This window comes from Salvelinus fontinalis, chromosome 34 (genome assembly GCF_029448725.1).
Source record: "Salvelinus fontinalis isolate EN_2023a chromosome 34, ASM2944872v1, whole genome shotgun sequence".
Taxonomy (NCBI): Eukaryota; Metazoa; Chordata; class Actinopteri; order Salmoniformes; family Salmonidae; genus Salvelinus; species Salvelinus fontinalis.
In genome coordinates, this window is record NC_074698.1 from 7,925,384 (window position 1) to 7,947,386 (window position 22,003).

General features: G+C 43.5%; 1 protein-coding gene across 4 annotated transcripts in view; it reads left to right on the forward strand.

Moving 5' to 3' along the window:
* Window positions 1-21,590, forward strand: part of LOC129832979 (zinc finger protein 385C-like) — a 215,306-nt gene extending 193,716 nt beyond the window's left edge. For 3 of the 4 annotated variants that reach the window (XM_055897161.1, XM_055897163.1, XM_055897164.1), the window contains 6 exons: window positions 3,166-3,388; window positions 10,326-10,706; window positions 10,976-11,169; window positions 13,482-13,580; window positions 14,177-14,266; window positions 14,722-21,590. In XM_055897161.1, the coding sequence (XP_055753136.1) occupies window positions 3,166-3,388; window positions 10,326-10,706; window positions 10,976-11,169; window positions 13,482-13,580; window positions 14,177-14,266; window positions 14,722-14,949 (1,215 nt within the window). In that variant the 3' untranslated portion in view covers window positions 14,950-21,590. The remainder of the gene's footprint in view (window positions 1-3,165; window positions 3,389-10,325; window positions 10,707-10,975; window positions 11,170-13,481; window positions 13,581-14,176; window positions 14,267-14,721) is intronic. The other variant, XM_055897162.1, reaches the window with a different exon arrangement.
* The last annotated feature ends 413 nt before the right edge of the window (window positions 21,591-22,003 follow it).

The following is a 22,003-nucleotide window of genomic DNA, read 5'->3' on the forward strand; positions in this document are numbered from 1 at the left end:
TCTAATTTCTTCCCCACAATTCATTTCAGGACTATTTGCGGCTTGGGTTATTTTATGACTTATTTGCATTTATATGGCGAGATAGGAAATTCTTCGAATTCTAAAGAGGAGCTGGATTGAGAGACGGCTGTGAGTTCATCATTATGAGTTCACGACAGAGCAGAACAGCAAGAGTGAGGAATGCATTTACTTGATCAATTCTGAGCTAACTATTTGTCTTGCTGTTTGTGCAGTAGCCTTGATATTTCACAGTCACCATGGTTTCAGCCAATCAGCACCCAGGAGCAAAAATATTATACTTTTTTTTTATCGCTTTGTTGCAATTTTCATAACTCTTAGTACAAAAGTTCATCAAAAAGTACAACACACAAAATCATACAGTCACTTTTTCGCCAAACTTAATGTTTCATCTAGAAATACACGTTTCACATTTCAATACATCCACATATAAAGTCATTTCACAATGCAATGCTCACATTACTTTTGATATGATTCTCTTCTCTTTTGTAAAAATATATTTTACTATTTTACTATACTTAATCCGCTTGGTAAACATATAGATTTGACATGTATACTGGTTTGTCTGCTACAGATTTAGAGAACTACAATAGATCATACAAATGTATGTCTCTAAAGTAGAAACATAAATAGTATGATATATACTCAAATGTACTACTATGATAATAACTAATGATTTTACACCACAGTAAGTTTAAAAAAAGAAATCTGATCCAGTATTGACAAGATCAAGAGAAATACTGTTTGTAAAGAAATCAAATCAAAGTTTATTGGTCGCGTGCACATATAAGCAGATGTTACAGCAGGTGAAGTGAAATGCTTGTGTTTCTAGCTCCTACAGTGCAGTAATACAATAGCAATACAATACCAATACACAAATCATCCGCAAAGTCCAAAACAAGAACGAAATGCATCCCCAGAATGAAGTTGCTCGGGTCTTCTTGACACTGGCTGACACAGTTCTGTAACACTCACAGTGGGAATCAAACCCACAACTCTGGTGTTGCTAGTGCCATGCTCTTACGAACTGAGCCATGTCCAGGAACACTACAATACATGTCAAAAATACATTACTGTAAAGTACAATACACGATTACAATACAGGTGGAGATGTATGATTGCCATCCGCCTAAGTGTACCACCCTCCTTCAGGGCATCGAAGAGGCATGCAATAACATCAATCCAGACCAGGCTTGGATTCGCCATACCGAAAGGTTTTTCACCAGGTGTGTGAATAATAAGGATATTTACTGCGATTTCGATGAGAACCTAGGGCCAAGTGCTCAAGACAGTCTTCATGCAAAATAATACCTGCTAAACATGATTATTTAATTTATTTCATTTGACTACATTGTGAAATATGTCTTTGATGATCACACCTTTGATCACACATGGGATAGAAATGATGGGAATTTGATGTTCAGTCAATTTTAATCGGTAGTGCAAGTGTATTGCCTAATGTGAAAACAGCGTAACTACATTCAAATAGCATTTTTATCTATTGCTAACGGGTTATTAAAATAACTAAATTGAGAAGATATCATTATGTTGTGTTTTGGTGATTAAACTAATGTACTCAATATATTTCACAGTAAACTTCTATTTTGGATCAATGGCCGTGTGGTGAAAGATGTCTCCAAACAAAATGAATGCACAATGAAAGGTTTTGAATGTAAGACTGGATGTGTTACAAGTGTTCCCAGGTTGGGAGTTTTGTACTGAGAGTTTTAAATTCATCACATACTTGTGAAAATGGCACTGAACTGTATTCTTACAGTAATTAACATTAGTCTAGATGACAGCTTGGACTACTGACACCACTCCACCCAGTCCTAATGCAGTTTGTCAAAACAAACATAATGTTATGTATGGTGAGGTTCTGTTTGTGTGTTAGAGAGAGAGAGAGAGCGTGTGCATGTGTCACTGTCTGTGGGGGATATGTATGTGTTTGTGGGGGCATGTAATGCTTGTTAGTCATTTATCCTTCTTTGTAGTCATCCATCACTCCAACAAGACCGAATTGGTATTAGTCCAATACAGGTCTCAGCTTAATCTGTTTACATTTTAATGAGAGATCTCTTCATCGATTCATCTGCTATTTCTATTTGCTCTGATACTGGGGGATTTGCCCATGGACTGAGCTGGGTCATGAGAATTATTCAAATGTGAAGGTAAAATGTGCTGCGGGGTGTGTATGTCCTTTTTGGAGAATGTATGTGTGTGTTTTGAGTGTGTCTGAGAATGTGACAAAATGTGCACATGTGTGTACAGTATGCTTGGTATGTTGTGTTAGTGTGGTGTGTGCGTGCGTGCTGTTTGCAGGGTCTGTCTCAGCGTGCCTATTTAGTATTCTGATTGTAGAGATGGGATCCTGTCTCTTTTTGCACATTCCACATGCAATTATACCTCTGGCCTCCCACTGTGCCAGTGCTCTTATCAGGTAGGAACAGACTCTCTCCTTCACACAGGCAGCTGTGTGTGTGTGTGTGTGTGTGTGTGTGTGTGTGTGTGTGTGTGTGTGTGTGTGTGTGTGTGTGTGTGTGTGTGTGTGTGTGTGTGTGTGTGTGTGTGTGTGTGTGTGTGTGTGTGTGTGTGTGTGTGTGTGTGTGTGTGTGTGTGTGTGTGTGTGTGTGTGTGTGTGTGTGTGTGTGTGTGTGTCAGACCTAGGTTCAAATACGTATTTGAATATTTGTTATTTAAATAATTGTTTTCTGCGTATTTGAATATTTTCAAATAATGTGGCCCGAATCAACTACTTCTATTAAAGTATTTTCAAATAATGTTCTATAAATAGCCTATTACAAATGCCTGGGTTAAATGCATGGGAGTGTATTTGAGTCAGTGTATTGGAGTATTTTCAAATACTTTCCAAGGGTATTTCCAAATACATTCCAATTTTCGACTACTTGTCTTTTCAAATAAAAAATATCTAAATATTCACTTCCAAGTGTCTTTGAAAGTAACTGAAATGTCCTAAATAGTATTTGAACCCAGGTTGTGTGTGTAAAGATGAAAATGGCATCTCTATTTTTGCAGAGGTACTGTATATTTGAGTGTTTTAAATGTGCATGTCTTACAGCAATTTATGGATAAGTGCTACTGCTAACCTTCCTGTGGTGTTTCTGCTCTCTGTGGGGTCCCTTCCAGAACCAGGCAGAAGCGCACTATAAGGGGCATAAACATGCCCGGAAGCTGAAAGCCATGGAGGCCCAGAAGAACCGTCAGCGTCGACTTGGGGAAGCCACGTCCACAGGCAGGGAGAGAGACCGGGAACGAGACCGAGAGCGGGACAGAGAGAGGGCTAAGACTGTTACACTTCCCACTGAGACCCTCCCCGCACTCATGGACACAGGCCCGATGGAGGCAACGAGTAAGTTAACTGATAGTGAGAGGGAGAAAAGGGAACAACAGAAACCTATCTATATTCACTCTGTGTAGATGATCTTTCTTTCAATTTTTCTCTCCTTTTTCTGTTGATGTTTTCTGCTTTTCCCCTTTGCTCACTTATCTTCCCTCATCCCTCTCTTTCCCCCTTTACTCTTCTCCATCCTACCTCTTATCCATCTACTCTCTTTCCATCACTTTCCACCCCTTTCAATCCCTCTTTCTTCCTTTCATCCGTCTTCTCTCTCCCCATTTCTCTCCGGTCCTCCCATCTTCCTCCTCCTCCATCCCTCTCCCTTCATCTCATCCCTTTCCCTCCATTCCTCTCTCATCTCTTCCGGTACTTTGTCATTATTATTTCTTGATGCTACCCTGTCTCCCCCCCTCCCTCTCCCCCACCCTCCCTCCCTCCTCTCTACTGTGTTATTTAAGGTCTGCTGTTTAAAGTCTAACAACAGGAGGGCCTGTCCCACACATACACCATGATCAGGAACATGGGTATGAGAGGATAGAACGGCGGTACCCCAAACATCCAATCGTAACCCCCGTGGTCCCCAGGCCCCTCCCAGCTGGGCCTTATATCCAATCTGTCCCCCGTGGTGGATGGTGGCTCTGAGCCTGGGGGATTGTTTGCTTACCCCCAACGTTCTCAATTTACTCTCCCTGCACCCTTCCCCTCTGTTTGCCCTGCTTGTAGAGAAACGCCTGGTCCCTGTACAGGAGTTCCTAAAGAGTTCTGTGAAGTCAAGGAATGATCTGACTGCAGCACACTTATATAATCTGTGTCCCAAACGGCACCCTATTCTCTATGTAGTGCACTATTTTTGACTGGTCAAAAGTAGCACACCACATAGGGAAAAGGGTGCTATTTAGGACGTAGGCGTACTGTTTGTGACATGAGAGAAATCCCCCACAATGGACCTGACTAGACTATGGATGTATCTCCCGAGTCTGGGACCAATACATGTAAATGTAGCCGTGCTCTTTTGATGAAGTCAGTAGAGAGCATCCATTACTCCATTACATTACATGATTGATCCCATTTAGATTCAGAAGCCCTGTTAATCCATCTGTAGCGATGGGACTCGAGGATCTGTCTGCTAGACTAGTTTCCTCCTCTATCCTGTATATCCCTCCTTCGTCCTTCCCTCCCTCCTATCTATCCCTCCACCACTCTGGCCTGAAAAATATTACTGTTAAGACCTGAATTTCAAACTAGTTTCTTTCTGATGTTAGAGGGAATATTAGTGAGGAGAGATAGGACGGTATCAGGGTAAAGTGAGGTGGGGGTTGGGAGAGAGTCTACACTTTACTTTCTCCCAGCGCTCACTGACTGACTCTCTCTCTCTCTCTCTCTCTCTCTCTCTCTCTCTCTCTCTCTCTCTCTCTCTCTCTCTCTCTCTCTCTCTCTCTCTCTCTCTCTCTCTCTCTCTCTCTCTCTCTCTCTCTCTCTCTCTCTCTCTCTCTCTCTCTGAGAGGAGAAACTGGACAAAGGACTGGGAGCGAGATAACGCTCTCACTCATCAAATCTAATATAAATATTCTGTCGTCGTAGAGAAAGGTCTGAAAGGGGGTTGCAGCGGCGAGGACGAAAAGAGTAGAAAACGAGAGATAAGATGAAATGAATGAAAGGTAGAGAGAGAGATGGGGTAGAGGAGAGGGGGGAACAAGAGAGGCGGTGGAAAGAGAAAGTAGATAAGCTGTGCCTGTTTTTTTATGTTGTAAATCATTTTACAGTTCTGAGTCAATTTTGCAATGAGGTACGCTCTTTAATAAGCCACATTGTGTGTTTGGCCCGATGTGAAATTGAAATGCAGCCAAGCGAGCCAGTGGCGGTGAGCTCGACAATGCCAAACTGTAATTGGGGAACACTCAAAATTAACACTGAAATTATCTCTGTCTGTCATCTAACTCAGCATGGCAGGTGCCAATCGGACCAAAATGCCCATGTTGTCACCCATTGAGAACCAATCAAGGGATAGATTCCATCATATCCACACTAGCCGACTTTACAGACATTGCCATTGGATGCACTGAGTCGCATTAGTAGAAATCCCATGCAGCTGTGTTACAAGTTAGAACACTGGCATGTGTCATGTAATCTACACCTTGATTAGACTGATATAAATTATGATTATTATTTTGTTGAATGATTTTCCATTTGAAAAAGAGAGAGAGAGCGAGAGAGAGAGAGAGAGATTGGCATACTGGTGCCTAGAGACACTGGGCCCGGCATCGTCAATGACAACCATCAATCACCTCAGCGTTTGATTGACTCTTTTGTTGAAGCTGTCTCCAAGGGCAACAGGACTCAGACGTCTCTGTAATGATGAAATATAGCGTGAATTTCCCTTGAGGAAGTTGTCCATTTTCTTTAAGAGTGTCACGGACTAGTGATTCTAGACAAGCTTGTGTGTGTGTGTGTGTGGTTGTGTGGTTGTGTGTGTGTGTGTGTGTGTGTGTGTGTGTGTGTGTGTGTGTGTGTGTGTGTGTGTGTGTGTGTGTGTGTGTGGCTTCCACACTGCTGGTTTAATGAACATGGTGATGAGGTCTCACCACTGCTCCGCTAGTGAGTGAGCTTGTTTTAACAGTCTTCTAATCAGAATATTAATATAGCTACTAGCTCAATGACAACAGTCAGCTCTGTCATGTAGTCAATACCCTCTGACGCTACAGTTTACAGATACGGTATTCAGATACTGCACTGTTTACAGTCTAAGCCCTACACACTGATTTAATTGGACTGTTCTGCCTTTCCATGGTCAAATAAGCGAGTGACTCGCAACAAGACATCGATCTGAACATCGATTCTTTGCAGGAGAGGGATTTTTAGCCCTCCGCTCCTCCGCTCCTCAGTGTCCTCCGCTCCTCAGTGAAGAGCCGTGTGGGGCTCTTCACTGCCAATACACTGGCCTTAGAGCTGGCAGCCAGGGTTGGGGTGACAGTCACTTCAGTCAGTCAGTCAGGGAACGTTTGGAATGAGTGAGGAGGACACTGATTGACAAGGGAATCCTTGTGCTTACCCAAAGATGCATCTGTGTCGTGCTACTCTGCAACATCACTGCCATGGTTGTTTTTCTTTTTAAGACATTTGAGGTCTAGGAAGTAAGGGTACTATTTGATTTTGAGTTATTGGACGTTTCAAAGTCAAGCTGTATCATGTTTTACATCTATCTGTATAATGTGCACCAATGTGGGAAGAACTTACCACAAGTTCCTCCAGAGTTAGTCCGTATACAGTGCATTCGGAAAGTATTTATAGAGCCCCACAGTGGAGGTGTCTATAAAACCTAGTGGTCAAACAGGGAAATGGTTCTAATCGTTTTCCCACCATTCATTTTCCCATAGGGAATTTTAGAAACACTTAAAATAAGGGCTGTGTTTCGTGTAGGCTTACCTTGTCGTGGCGTTTTGATAACCATGTAAATCTCTCACGGACAACGGGACAACGCTTTGTATTCAGGACATAAAGTTAATTTCTTTGCCACATGCTTTTCAGTTTTACTTTAGTGCCTTATTGCAAAGAGGATGCATGTTTTGGAATATTTTTATTCTGTACAGGCTTCCTTCTTTTCACTTTGTCATTTAGTATTGTGGAGTAACTACAATTTTGTTGATCCATCCTCAGTTTTCTCCTATCACAGCCATTAAACTCTGTAACTGTTTTAATGTCACCATTGGATTCATGGTGAAATCTGAGCGGTTTCCTTCCTCTCTGAGTTAGGAAGGATGCCTGTATTTTTGTAGTGACTGGGTGTATTGATACATCATCCAAAGTGTAATTAATAACTTCACCATGCTCAAAGGGATATTCAATGTTTGCTTTTTTGTACCCATCTACCAGTAGGTGCCCTTCTTTGCGAGGCATTGGAAAGGGACCTTACAGATAATTGTGGGGTACAGAGATGAGGTAGTCATTAAAAAATCATGTTAAACACTATTATTGCACACAGAGTGAATCCATGCAACTTATTATGTGACTTGTTAAGCACATTTTTACTCCTGAGCTTATTTAGACTTGCCATAACAAAGGGATTGAATACCTATTGACTCAAGACATTTTTACTTTTCATTTTTAATACAGTTGTAAACATTTCGCAAAGCACAATTCAACTGAGAAAGTATGGGTTATTGTGACACAATCTAAATGTAATCCATTTGAAATTCAGGCTGTAACACAACAAAATGTGGAAAAAGTTAAGGGGTGTGAATACTTTCTGAAGGCGCTGTAAGTGAACAGCGGTATGATACCTTAAACATTCCTGCTCAGAATAAAACTCTTCATGAGTTTAAGGCGTCTGGCATCTGAGGAGCGACTAATTCCCACAAGCCTCTGTCCTCCTCTCTGGGCCTCCTGCTAAATCCATTGATCACTATCCCTCCCCCCCAGAGTCTTCTCAGGTGGCCCAATCCTTGTCTTTCACATAAGCCCAGGATCATACCAATCCCCTGCTGGAGGGGGGACCTGAATCTCCCAGGGTTCAGTCTCGCATTACATTACAGAGAGGAAGGATTGTCTAATCTCAGCCTTATAGGGTTCCTTCTCCTCCGGAAGGAGAACGATAAGGAAGAGCCCTTATCTCCATGATGAATTTACTCTGGGACTTGGAAGAGAAAATCAATGGGGCCAGTAGGATTGTGGAGGGTGTTTGAGAGTGTGCTTCAGTTCGGCTGGCGCCTATCCAAACTAGCTAGCCGAACTGAACGAGTGTGCTCTCACACTCTCTTAAAAGGCCTTCTCTTTAAAAATGAGAAATAACGGCAATAGTACTGTTTTTCCATTTTGAGATGCCGTAGCCAGTATACATTTCCTCAAAATAGTCCGAATTAATCAAAGATATCTCAAGAAATATGTCATTCATTTTGAAGTTTTTGCCGAAGAGGTCTTAGTCGCTCAATTTTACATCTAACTAAGATGTTTGGTGCAGTATTTTTAAATGGAAATATTTGCATGAAAACGAGTCATTTCTCTTTGAATAACAACAAAGACTTTATTAAGGAATACCTACTGTTAAACAATCACAGATGAAGGTGTGTAGATTCCGGCTCCGAACTTCAGCTTGCCTCCAGAAAAAATGTTCTGTGCCTGAACAGCCGAAAAACTCCTCGCCGGAGTCCAAAACGTCACAAAATGTCGTCATTGTGTGTGTGTGTGTGTGTGTGTGTGTGTGCAGTCGATGCATTTGTTTATATTGACTGAGCCTTAGGACCTTCAGTTGCTATTTGAAGAGCGAGATAGCGAGAGAGAGACGGAGAGATCTACCCTGTGTTAGTCTGGTCTGTCCCTCGGGGTTAATAACAAAGGCTGATAGTATAGCTGAAATGCCACAAAGCTAACACATGAAATGCATTGGTAAATGCTCATTCCAATGTTCAAACGCTTCACGGTCATTTGTAGATAAATGACTAAATAGAAAGGAGCAAATTCTCCACGTTAGCCTCAAATGAGAACAACCATTATTTGATGTCACTTTTCACTCACAAATGTATTGCTTGCAATGCTGCTTTTACAATCTGTTTCCATAATCTATAAACACATTCTCAAATATGAAGCGTTTGAAGGCAGTACATTGGAATGAGCATTTACCAATGCATTTCATGTGTTAGCATTTCAGCTATACTATCAGCATTTGATTTTAACCCAAAGGGACAGACTAGATTAACACAGCTCTGTCTCTGAACATAATGTTTCCTGTGAGAGAATACAGTGGTATGTTTAAACCTCTTTGGGGTAGGGGGCAGTATTTTGACATCCGGATGAAAAGCGTGCCCAAAGTAAACTGCCTGTTACTCGTGCCCAGAAGCTAGGATATGCATATAATTGGTAGATTTGGATAGAAAACACTCCAAAGTTTCCAAAACTGTTACAATAATGTCTGTGAGTATAACAGAACTGATATGGCAGGCAAAAACCTGAGAAGAATCCATCCCGGAAGTGGGATTTTTTAAATGTTTGTAGTTTTCCATTGACTGCCTATACAGTATCCAATGACTTAGGACTCAGATTGCACTTCCTATGGCTTCCACTAGATGTCAACAGTCTTTAGAAATTGTTTCAGGCTTGTATTCTGAAAAATGAGGGAGTAAGACCACTCTGAGTGAGTGGACCCTAGGAAGTCCCAGAGCTGTTTTCTGCGTGCGACCATGAGCGCACCTTTCTTGTTTTTCTTTTATATTGACGAAGCTATTGTCCGGTTGAAATATCATTGATTATTATGACTAAAAACAACCTGCGGATTGATTATAAACATCGTTTGACATGTTTCTATGAACTTTACTGATACTTTTTGGATTTTCCGTCTGCATGTTGTGACTGCCTTTGAGCCAATGGATTACTGAACAAAACGTGCCAACAAAACAGAGGTTTTTGGATATAAAGAGGGACTTTTTCGAAACAAAACAAACATGTATTGTGTAACTGGGAGTCTTGTGAGTGCAACCATATGAAGATAATCAAAGGTAAGTGATTAATTTTATCGCTATTTCTGACTTTGTTACTCCTCTACTTGGCTGGTAACTGTTTGTAATGTTTTGTGAGCTGGGCGCTATCCTCAGATAATCGCATGGTATGCTTTCACCGTAAAGCCTTTTTGAAACCTGACACAACGGTTGGATTAACAAGAAGTTCATCTTTAAGCCGATGTATAACACTTGTATGTTTTACGATTTTTTATTATGAGGATTTCTGTTTTTGAATTTTGCGCTCTGCAATTTCACTGGATGTTGGCCAGGTGGGACGGTAGCGTGCCACATACCCTAGAGAGGTTTTAAGTGAAGTGGCCTATGGTCACTGAACGTCATACTGCAGTGATCAACTGTAGACCTTGTTGGCTTTGTTCAGGCACTGAGCTCTTCACTCTTCCCTTACCACCCAGTGTAATGTTCAGTGACTCACCACTGCCTCCTCTCCTTCCCCTCCCCAGATCTGCTGCCTGCTGACCTGGAGCGAGGGGTGAATTGTGAGGCTGTGAAGCTGGGCCAGAGTCCTGGCAGCAGCAGCTCTGTGATGCTGACTCCTGTATCTGAGGTGTCCTCCATGGAGCTGGCCACCCTGTCCCCCGGGCCCCAGGGAGAGGTGTCCCCCTCCTCACAGGCCTCAGAGAGCGGAGCCTCAGATACCAGTGGCCACGAGCAGGGCCCTGAGGCCCCTGGAACAGCCCTGGAGTCAGGCAGCCAGACGGACACCTCCAGAACAGAGGGGGGTGAGGAGGTCAAGGACCCCAAGAGGATCAAGCCACACCTTCACTGTCCCGTGTGCAAGGTCACGGTCAACTCTACATCCCAGCTGGAGGCACACAACAGTGGTACGAACACGACAGTCTCTGGCGTAGCACACCCTGCAGCCCCCTCAGATAGCATAGGAACACGTCATAAGCCATGATTTATTTATTTTTATTACAGGCTATTAGCTTTAAAACTGAGAATATTTTTTTTTTTTACAGAAAATGTGTAGAATAGCAGGAAATTAGCTATAAAATTTGCTCTCTCTGCCCCAATGACAAAAAAATATATACATACTGTACATGCTCCAGAGTGTATCTGACATTCTCTTCCTCCCAATCCACTCCTCCAGGTACGAAGCACAAGCAGATGCTGGAGGGCCAGAGCGTCCAGCCGCGGCGCCGGGGGAAGGTGGCGGGGGCTGGGGGGCGCTCGGCCTGCAAGACCAAGCGCCTGGGCACCAAGGGCAGCGTGGGGGTGCCCAGCAAGAACTTCCACTGCGAGGTGTGTGAGATCTATGTCAACTCGGAGACCCAGCTCAGCCAGGTGAGGAGGCTGGGGCTCGAGGGGATGGTGGCAGGGGAGGGCTGGGGGTTGCACGGGGTGTGGAGGGTTCAGCAATGGGGAGAGAAGTGAAACAGCTGGGGTATAATTTCGTGTGTTGACTTCCTGAGTGGATCTGAGGTGATTGGACTGGACAAGATCTGGTTTCATGTTCTCTCACAGTGAGGCCATTGAGCCACTAGTCTATGTGGAGATCTGACACACTGGGTCTCTTTCCACCTCCACTAAACGTGTCCTGACAGTGTTCTGAATTGATGGAGCTCAAAATTACCCGAAATAAGCTGGAAAGAGTAGAAGATATTGTGAATGTAGCCATGGGGTATGGGAGATAGACAGGGAGGGATATGACCCTCTGGGCTACTCAGGACTCCTGGCGCTGTTTGCGTGACATGAAAGGTGAGAAGAGGAAAGAGAGGGGGGTTGAAGTCCGGGCTCTGGCTGGGCCCCTCAAGGACATTCAGAGACTTGTTCCGAAGCCACTCCTGCGTTTCATCAGACTAGAGGATCTTGTTTCTCATGGTCTGAGTGTCCTTTAGGTGCCTTTTGGCAAACTCCAAGCGGGCTGTCATATGCCTTTTACTAAGGAGTGGCCACTCTACCATAAAGGCCTGATTGGTGGAGTGCTGCAGAGATGGTTGTCCTTCTGGAAGGTTCTTCCATCTACACAGAGGAACTCTGGAGCTCTTTCAGAGTGACCATCAGGCTCTTGGTCACCTCCCTTACCAAGGCCCTTCTCCTCCGATTGTTAATAAATAGCAAACATTTCTAAAAACCTGTTTTTGCTTTGTCATGATGGGGTATTGTGTGTAGATTGATCAGGGGGAAAAAATATTTTATCCATTTTAGAATAAGGCTGTAGCGTAACAAAATGTGGTAAAAGGGAAGGGTCTGAATACTTTCCGACTGGACTGTACCTATGACATCACTACCTCAGCCCTCCCACTTTTAAAGGTAGCACAGGACCCATGATGTAATGACAAACGTATTAAATGCTCTTTGCACATGTTACAGTGGAAGGTTTACTATTCCTAAGGTGATGCTAGCAGTGGAAATGTGTGTTTGAATTCACCGGGCACAGCGGCAGCGGCTGTATTTTTATTACAATAAAGCCATTCTGGAAAAAGCATCTTATGAGCAATTTATATTTTTATGCTGTGATTGTTTTCCCACACTATGCAGATGTGTATCAGATGGTATGGTGATCCACTCAGAACTGTCTATTTGAGCCTGTAAGAGCTGTTAGCAGTATGTTCATGCGGGATATTGACGTGTTTATGGTGTGGTAATCTAGGCATATGGTTTTTTTGAACTTCTTTTCTAGGCTGTTTCAGGGATAAATTGTTTCCCTGGTGATGTTTATTAAGTCGTACATGTAATCGTATGGTGGGATGGTTCTGGAACGTTTTGCAGCTCTCTCAGACTAGCTGGTCATGGAAAAGATACAGTATATACGGGCATGTGTAGCAACCTTGCCTACAACAAGCCTTAGTGGTGCATTCCAATGGCACTGTTAAAAGCTCCTGTGATGAACTAGGATTAGCCAGTTGGTAGTAGAACAGAGGAGAGAGAAATAGACGTGCATACTGTAGATAGAGGGAAGGAGTGGTTTTCTTTGTGGTTTTTGTGTCCTCTAAATATTGTACACTGAGTGTACAAAACCTTAAGAACACCTGCTCTTTCCATGACATAGACTGACCTGGTGAAAGCTATGATCCCTTATTGATGTCACTTGTTAAATCCACTTCAATCAGTGTAGATGAAAGGGGGGAGACATGTTAAAAAAGAAATTTTAAAGCCATGAGACAATTGAGTGTAGACTGTGTATGTGTGCCATTCAGAGGGTGAATGGGCAAGTCAAAAGATTTAAGTGCTTTTGAACGGGGTTTGGTAGTAGGTGCCAGGCGCACCGGTTTGAGTGTGTCAAGATCTTCAATGTTGCTTGGTTTTTCACGCTCAACAGTTTCCTGTGTGTATCAAGAATGGTCCACCACCCAAAGGACATCCAGCCAACTTGACATAACTCAGGGAAGCATTGGAGTCAAAATGGGCCAGCATCCCTGTGGAACGTTTTATACACATTCTAAAGTCCATGCCCTGACAAATTGAGTCTGTTCTGAGGGAAAGGGGGGGGGGGGGGGGGGGGCAGCTTAATATTAGGATGGTGTTCCTAATGTTTTGTTCACTCGGTGTAGATCAGGCATGGTCTACTAGATAAATCCAACAATATAAACTAGTGTTTAAAACGAATATAAACTAGTGTTTAAAAACTAATGTTTCTCCTCTGATCTCCTCAGCACATGAACAGCAGGAGACACAAGGACCGTCTGGCAGGAAAGCCCCCCAAACCCAAGTTCAGCCCCCACAACAAGAGCCAGCCCACCTCCAGCTTATCGGTGAGACAGGGCACACACACAGATACACACACACACGCTCCATTGCATGAGGTTGGAGGTTAGTTAAAGTTTGAAACCCATATTTTTGGAAAATCGTCGAAGAAAATATTGGCCAATAATGTTCAATCTCTGAATAAAAGTGATATTTATCTCCTGAATTGATTGAACTTTAAGGAAATTGTCCCCAACCCTGACACACACACACACACACACACACACACACACACACACACACACACACACACACCTCATTGCTCCTTCCTAGGTGGTTGTCTCTCCAGTGAAGCAGCATGCCTGCCTGTGTGCATGTGCTGTCCGAGAGGTTAAGGACACTGCTTTGTGGTAGTGAATGGGTCCCCTGTACCTGAGACATTCAAGGCTGAAGTACCCCCAGCACTACCCCTACTGACAAAGCCTGCAGCCTGAATCAGCACTCTGTATTAATCCCTTTTGTGCTCGTGTCATGTGCGCACCTCCCCTCGAACCTCTCCTTCTCCCCATCTCCTCCGCTCCACCCCACCTCCACCTCCCTATTTCTCCCTCCTCCGCATCTCCTCCACCTCCCCCTCTTCCCATCCTGCCCCTCCCCCCTGCAGACTATGAGATGGGCTGGGTATGCAGGCGGGGCCGTGTCTGCCATGAAGAAAATGTTCAGCCAGTACAACTTCACCTCTCTCTCTACTCAGGTGAGTGGCAGGGCCCAGGGCAGGCAGGGACAGGGGAGAAGTGGGCTGTCAGGGATACAGCTGGCTTAACCACTGGAACTGGCTAGGTGCAGGGGATTGAACAGCTCCAGAAGAGAATGCTCAACTGTAAACTTTATAAAGGGTTTGAAGTTTAAGCATGTCTGTGGTTCGGTCTTTTGTTCTTTTGTCTTGACTGTGTGAGAGTCTTCATAAGGCAAGTCCCCTAGAGGGACGGGTAGTTGTGGTGAGAGAAAGGATATTAGTATGGAGAAATGTACGAGCATGTTAATCCAAGGTAACGATGTGTGCTAAAAGAGCAATGTTCCCTGTTTGCTGAGCAAATGTGTGCTCTACTTTGAGTAAATATGTGCGCTTCAAGAAGTGACATGCGCTCTCCATCTCTGCTCTCCTCTCTACTTTCCTTCCCTCCTTCGCTCTCTCCTCCTCTCCTTCAGACCAAACTGGCCTTCCAGAAGCAGCTGACCAAGAGCCTGACCACTGGCTTCCTGCCTAGCCCCCTCACCCAGCCCACCTTGTGCACCATGGCAACCAATCCTCTGGCTCTGCGCCACCCGGCGGGCACCACCTTCTTTCAGACGCCCTTCCTGAGCCCCACCTTGTTCCGGCCCGCCCCGGGGCCCCTGAGGGCCACGCACCCCTCCATCATCTTCTCCCCTTATTAATGACACAGTACAGCTCCCCCCGTCCCTCTGTCCCCCTCTACCAACCCTCTTGCCCTGCCTCCATTACTGTGACCCACATGACGAGGGCCACGCCACGCACAAACTATGCAGACCACAGGAGCCAGGATGGAGAGAACAGAGAGAGCGAGGCTAACAACTGCTCCTGTCATGGAGGACACACCCCCAAGGCCAAGGCCACGCCTCCTCTCCACCACGCCCCATCTGTCTGCTCCTTCTCCTGTGGTTGGTGGCCTGAGGAACAGGACACACCTCCAGGGACAGACTGGTGCAGCCAGGAGGCCTCTCTCTTACACAGCCATTTCAAGGGTCGATTTGGTTTGGATTCTTAATATTATTGTGTAATTTATTAGAGAACAAAAATAGATGTATCTGTTTAGTGTGGTTGCCACAAATAAGGTCCCTTTACGTCATGCTACTCCTCAGAACTTTGTTTCTATTATTGGTTGGCTTGCTTTTTGTTGTTATGGGTCGATATAGGGGATGCTAGCAGGTGAGCCCAATGCTCTCTGAGCTTGTGACTGTCTTCAGCCATATGTGGAGCTGCAGATCTGCAGTCCTACGGACCCAAGTCAATGAGTGGGATCTGTCAGAATTATATGAACTCATATTTTTCCACCAACACCCTTCCACCAAGCCCCTATCTCCCAAACCATGTTACTGGGCTCTTGTCATTGGAACCCAGAGCTCTGAATTGATGTGCAGAATAGATGCTGAAGCCCTTTCTCTCTCTCTCCTCTCTCTCTCTCTTTCTCTTTCTCTCACTCTCTTTGAGTCACAGCCCAACATGGCCTTTCATGATTTATTTTTTACCCTGCATCCCCAGAATTAAGCACTCATTAAGGTCCTGAAAAAGTCAGCTTGTCAACTTGATTTTGTCTCAAGTTGCAGATCTGCCTCATTAAAGATCTTTGCTCCGTAGCAGCGCTGGTGCATTGGTTCTGACTGTCTCTATTTCTCCCGTTGCGGAACGGGCAGCACAAAATAATTTTTAAAAGCCTGGCTGTCTTATATTGTAATCTGCCATGGTTCCCTGTATCCCAGTGATTTTATAGTGTTTGATCCCCCAATTGTACTCCCTGAGCCATAGTCCTTAATTTTCTCTCGAGCTATCTCAGCAGGAGCTGATGGGTGGCAGTGAATGACAATTTCCCCTTGCTCAAAAAAGACACTAAGGGGTGGAAATGACTTGATGGGTTTACAATCCTCAATTAAAGGTTTCCACTGTGCAGAGAGATGTGTGGATGATGGAGGGGGGGGGGGACACATTTCCCAGATCACTGATTGGATCATCAGGAATGGAGGGAAAGAAACAAAGCACAGTGCCATGGCAACCACATTAAAAGCACCTTAAACAGATTTACTTGCGAAAGCAACGAAAATATGTTCTATTTTTTTGTTGTTATTCCTGGTGTGATTTTTCATAAACTCATGCCAGTTTGATTTAGCATTTTTCAATCACACAAACAATCAACTTATAACGATTCAATTTGATTGTTGTTATTATCCATGAGACCGGTCTGAATCTAAATCTCAGATCTAGTTACATTTTTAAAGCAATACGTTCAATTAATGTGTCTATGTTTAGAACGGTTATACAGTAGGAGAATATAGGATGTGGAGAGGTGGCTTTATCTGATTCTGAACAATGTGTGTCTGTACCTCTACAGAGATGCTCTACAGCCTACCGTACTGTATTTGAAAGGCCAATTCCAAGTGGCCAGTGCTAATAGTCATTTGAACTGATGGGTTGTTGTGATGCGATTTTCCTTGATGGTCAATCTCGTTCTCATGTTGTGACTGTGTGTTGAGCTAAGCTATAAATAGCAGCTCTCATACTGTGGGACGGACGCTGCAGCCCTCTCTCTGTGTTGACATTGCTGGGCTTTCACCTCACAGAGGAGCAGGACACAGCTTTTATATGGATTACACAGAACAGCCCGTGTTATTGATGTCTCAAGTGCAGTAGAACACATAATCATATTCCCATACCCCTCTCTCCTAAACAAGTAGACCCACCTTGAAACGAACACTCCATAGCCCCCACCAGACCAGACCCAATACTTGGGGCTCCTGATTTATCCCAACACCAACTCTCTTTGCTGGTTTATTACCAAACCCAACACTTACACCCAACCAGTCTACTTTAGCAACAGCAAAATGGGGTAAATCCTATGCAGTTGTTGTTCCCGTCACTTCAGTCAGTGCAATAGTATTTCCATGTGTGTGACGCAGCAGCGCCACCTGCAGTGAAGACCTTGTTATTGCCCTTCTAGATCAAACCCAGCACTGTCTCTCCTCCATCTCTTTAAATCTCTTTGATTCTGTACATGTTTCTGAGGCCTTTGTCTTTGGGAATATGAAACCAAGCCGTCAGGTCTCTTTGCCATACCAATGTGATTCTCTCCAGTCACAGTAAGTTACTCAGTGAACCAGCCAGCCTATTGATCTCCAGTGTTCGTTCTGTCTGTCTGTCTGTCTGTGTGTCTGTCTGTCTGTCTGTCTGTCTGTCTGTCTGTCTGTCTGTCTGTCTGTCTGTCTGTCCCTCTGTCTGTCTGTCTGTCTGTCATTACATGGGAACTCTATGGTATTCAGACATTTAAGTACATTTTTAATAAATAAATGCATATAGGCAAATTATCTATGTAGAAAATATAGAGTAAATATAGACATTTTATCAAAGTTGCTATTGTTATCTTTATCTTGATGAAACGCTATCTTATCTGAGGGTAGACTGTTGATGTAGCCTACAGCAGACACATGCTGTACATGGAAAGGAGAAATACTTTGCTTGTTTTTTTCTGTTTGTTTTATTTACATGGTTTTACTGTACTTGTTTTTTAACCTACAAAAGAGACAAATGTTGAATCGAAAAATGGTTGAGTGATTTTTTTCTTCTTCTTCTTGTTCAATGTTGAACTGAATTATGGAATTTAATTATTAACGCCACACAATAGATGTGGAACAAAAAATGCCTTTCAGATGTAATTATCCAGTATATCCCAAGAGTGTCAACCGCTGGTCAGTTTCTGGCTTTCTCAGGGCTTACAGTTTCAGCTACATGAATACCATACAATCATCCACACAATCAGAGCCTCTCAAACGTCATCACCATAGAGACGGGTCATACACTGTACTTGTGGATGACATGAAATAATAGCCATACAGAACAGGATTGAAGACGTTTTGATGTAAAATGTCCACACACGGAATATGACGATCATATAGGAGGACATTGGGGTGTGTCCGTGTCTCTCTTTTTCACTCCTCTCTTTTTCACTCCTCCGTCCCTGTGCACAGCCAAGGGAACCATGGACAGTAGACCAGCCCAGATACAGAGCTCAGTCCTGGGTATAATAAGGGATCTGTCCCCTTATTATAGAAAGAGACACCATGGATAAAACAAAGCACTATGATCACATTCTCTTCAATTGCAGTGTGGTGAAATGTCAATTATCTATCAGTCTACTAGTGACCCATTTCTTTCAGTAAAAGAACATGTGCTGTATGTAATGGCAGGCTATGAAACTACAAGGCAGCCATGTTGACTGAGACTACTGCTGGTGAGGTGGGAGAAGCTGGCGTTTCTCAAAACGGAGTTTCCTGGTATAGGATCTGCATATCACTGATGTCAAAGCACAGCTCTCATTTCCCCCTATTTTAGAAATGAGTCTACACAGCAGGCATTCAACGCTGCAAAGATAATTGCATGAAGGTGAATGGAGAAAGGTGTCTGCCCCCATCCGAGTCCTGCCTCATTAGCCCTGTCTATACCTGGTTCCAACCTGCTGCCTTTGTCCTGATCTTGTTCACATTCTGATTGTGCCCACATTTTTAGACAAGTGTTGACAATTAAAAGACGCATTGTGATCAGATCCTATAAGTGTAAACAGACAAGATCAGGACGAAGATCGCATATTAACAGCAGGTATAAACAGGGCTATTGACAGAGAAAGGAGTGGCATGCTGAGGATCAACAGTCTGGATGATAATCTGGATTATCTGCACAGTATTCACACCCAGATGATTTCAATGGGCAGAGCATCATAAAGTCATACTCTGGAGCGGCTCCAGATAATGGAGAGAGATTAGGTTCTGAACAATATCATGGAACGGTACTGGATTCTGGACCACCACCACAGCTCAGCTCAGCGCTGTTCCTCACAGCTTTTCTCTGTCCTTCGTGTACAGAGCGGGTCCTGTGTCATGTGCTCTTGTTGTGCTCTCTGAACTGAACCCCAGAGTCAGTCTCTTGCCATAATGACGCCAATCATCAAAGCCTATCTGGAGACTCTTCTGGACTGTAATGAACTGTAACAAGCATACCATAATGATGTGAATTTTGTTCAATCAGCTATTCATTTGTTAGCTTCCCACCCATGTCCTTGTTTATTGGAAGTGGAGCACGTACTCATAATGTAGTTGGACAGCATTGTTGTTCTCACTACCACTGTAGGTCCTTATGCCAGCTCTCCCCGTGTGGAAACGTTAGGTAAGCACAAACACACCTCTCCCATTGCCAAAACAAGGGAAGTTCAAGTCAAGTGATCATATCCATGTCTGAAGCCAGTCTCGGGATGACAGACCTTGCAAAACCTCTCCACAAACCCCTACATATCCACAACACTGATATATTGATCTCTACCTGAATGCTGTGAAGTAACACCCATTTATTTTGCTGTGGTGGTCAGTCTGTCAGTCCCTGGTTCCTCCCTCTCTGTATCAACCCTACAAGGACATGGAGTCAGTTCAGTGTGTACGTCAAGTTCTACAGTACATATCAATATCTGTGACTGCTTGGCTACGTTTAGACAGGCAGCCCAATTCTGATATTATTGACCAATCAGATCAGCTCTGAAAAAGATCTGATGTAAAAAGATCTGATTGGCCAAAAGACCAATTAGTGGGAGAAAAAAAAACTGAATTGGGCTGCCTGTGTAAATGCAGCCCTTGTGTTCCATTTAAAGCCAATGGTACATTACAAAACATATACTACGATGTAGAAGATATTCTATGAGGGGACATGACCCGTATTTATTGTAACACCTTTGTCACTGTGTTCACAGTACATTTGATTACAATGATCTTCATGATGTACAATAGGAATTATAAGGTGGAATATAGAGTAAGATATTTTGATAAGCTATTGAGTCTTTGCTTTAAATGTTTGTTTTTTCCGTCTGTATAGATAATGCTAGGTTGAATATGAATGACAGAGAAATAAATGGGGGAGAGAGAAATAGACAGAGGGAGAAGTTGGATAGTGAAATAAATCGATTAGATCTTTCACTTCCACAGCTTCACTTTGTATTTTATTGACCTTTAAGTGTCCGGCTATTGACTGGAACCAGACGACTTGTCAACATGTCCCGCTTTCTAATGTCAAAGGTGTTAGATCCTCTACACACACACGCACGCACGCACGCACGCACGCACACACACACACCACAGCATATTGCTTTGCAGCATGATCAAATTATTCAAAATGGCATGTTGTGTGTTTACATTCATTAGATATTGTCCTATAGCAGATTATGTAAACTCGCCCTCTGTGTATTCAGGTGGAATGAGCTGCACCAACTGCTTTGGGGCCCGGTTAATGTTGATCTGTCACAGAGCATAAAAATCATTATTTCATAAACATTTGACCTTTCCCTTGCCACCAAATCATGGCCATAAATTCATACCTCTCTTGTAAAGAGGAAGAAATCATCTCTTCTATGACAGTTTTAGCTTTGCAGCAGGCCACGGTAGCTGTAGCTTTCTGGATGGATTTCATATAAAAAAGATCTGGCCTTATAACAGGGAACCTGTTTGGAACCTGGGTTGTGTTGGTCCAGAGGCTGGGGTCAAACAGTTAGAATGGCCCCATGGGGCACATAATCATGCCAAATCACGAGTCCATTGTTCAACCTGTGTGCTGTCCTCTCTCTATCCAAACCCTTAAATCTCACACTACCTCTTGAAGACATAGTGTCGGGAGGGAAAGGCTGCGATTAGAAGGTCACTATAGCAACTGCCAGGGTTGAGATAAATAATCTCCACTGTAAAAAGAAAGGGGGAGAAATCCCATTGGTCCTCTGTATGTCCCTGGGGGAAGCTAGCTAGATGCTCAGCTGCAGCACTGAGGAAGGATCTGTTTTTTTTTTTTTTGCTATGACAGTAAAACAGTATTGGAGTAGAGATAAAAGGACATTACCTCTGTATTTTTTGTCTTATTGTCATCCTTGGGGAAATGGTTTTGGCAGTAGTCTAGTTGAAGAGGTGCGTTCATAAATCACATCGGGGACAAGTCACAAATCTACTGCTCCTCTCGCCCCCCTTGTCTCCCAGTATTCACAGTGTGTATTTCAAGCCGTGTGGTAAATGTCACATTTTAACAGGAGATCAATATAGAGAGTGAGATGTTTGAGATGAGATGTTCATTGCCCTCTGTTAAATGTAGATAAGAAAATGTATGAGAGTGTGGCGGGTTATATAGGGTCCCGAGGATGTTTTGTGTTAAAGTTATTTTACCTTATGTACTGTGTAAGAAGACAATAAATGTGGGTTGTAATACTATGCTAGTTTATAACGATCCATACATGTGACTCAATAAATGCACAATTTCTTAGTAAACATCATCAGCACACTGGCTCGTCATTAAAAACAACCTGCTGTGCTCTGAAGGTGAGTATAGTATCAATTCAGAGACGTTCTACTTGAGGTTTTCTCATTAGCTTACATTAACCTTTCCAGTCAGCTGGTCCATGTGGAACTGTTGGCAGCTTCATTTGCTCTACATAAACATGTCTGCCCTTGTCTCAGTGTATGTAGGGCGGAATTCTCATCACCACGGGGACTTATCCCTACTACAACACTGTTTCAATGTAAAAAGGACACTTCAAATATGTTTTTTTGGTGCCTGAAATATTTAGATGTATAGTTCCAACGGTATAGAATAGATGTTTCAGCAACCTATTCCTCAGAACCAATGCCATTCATTACTGGGGAGAGGAATCATAACTAACCTGACTGTTGTCAAAGTCAGGTTAAA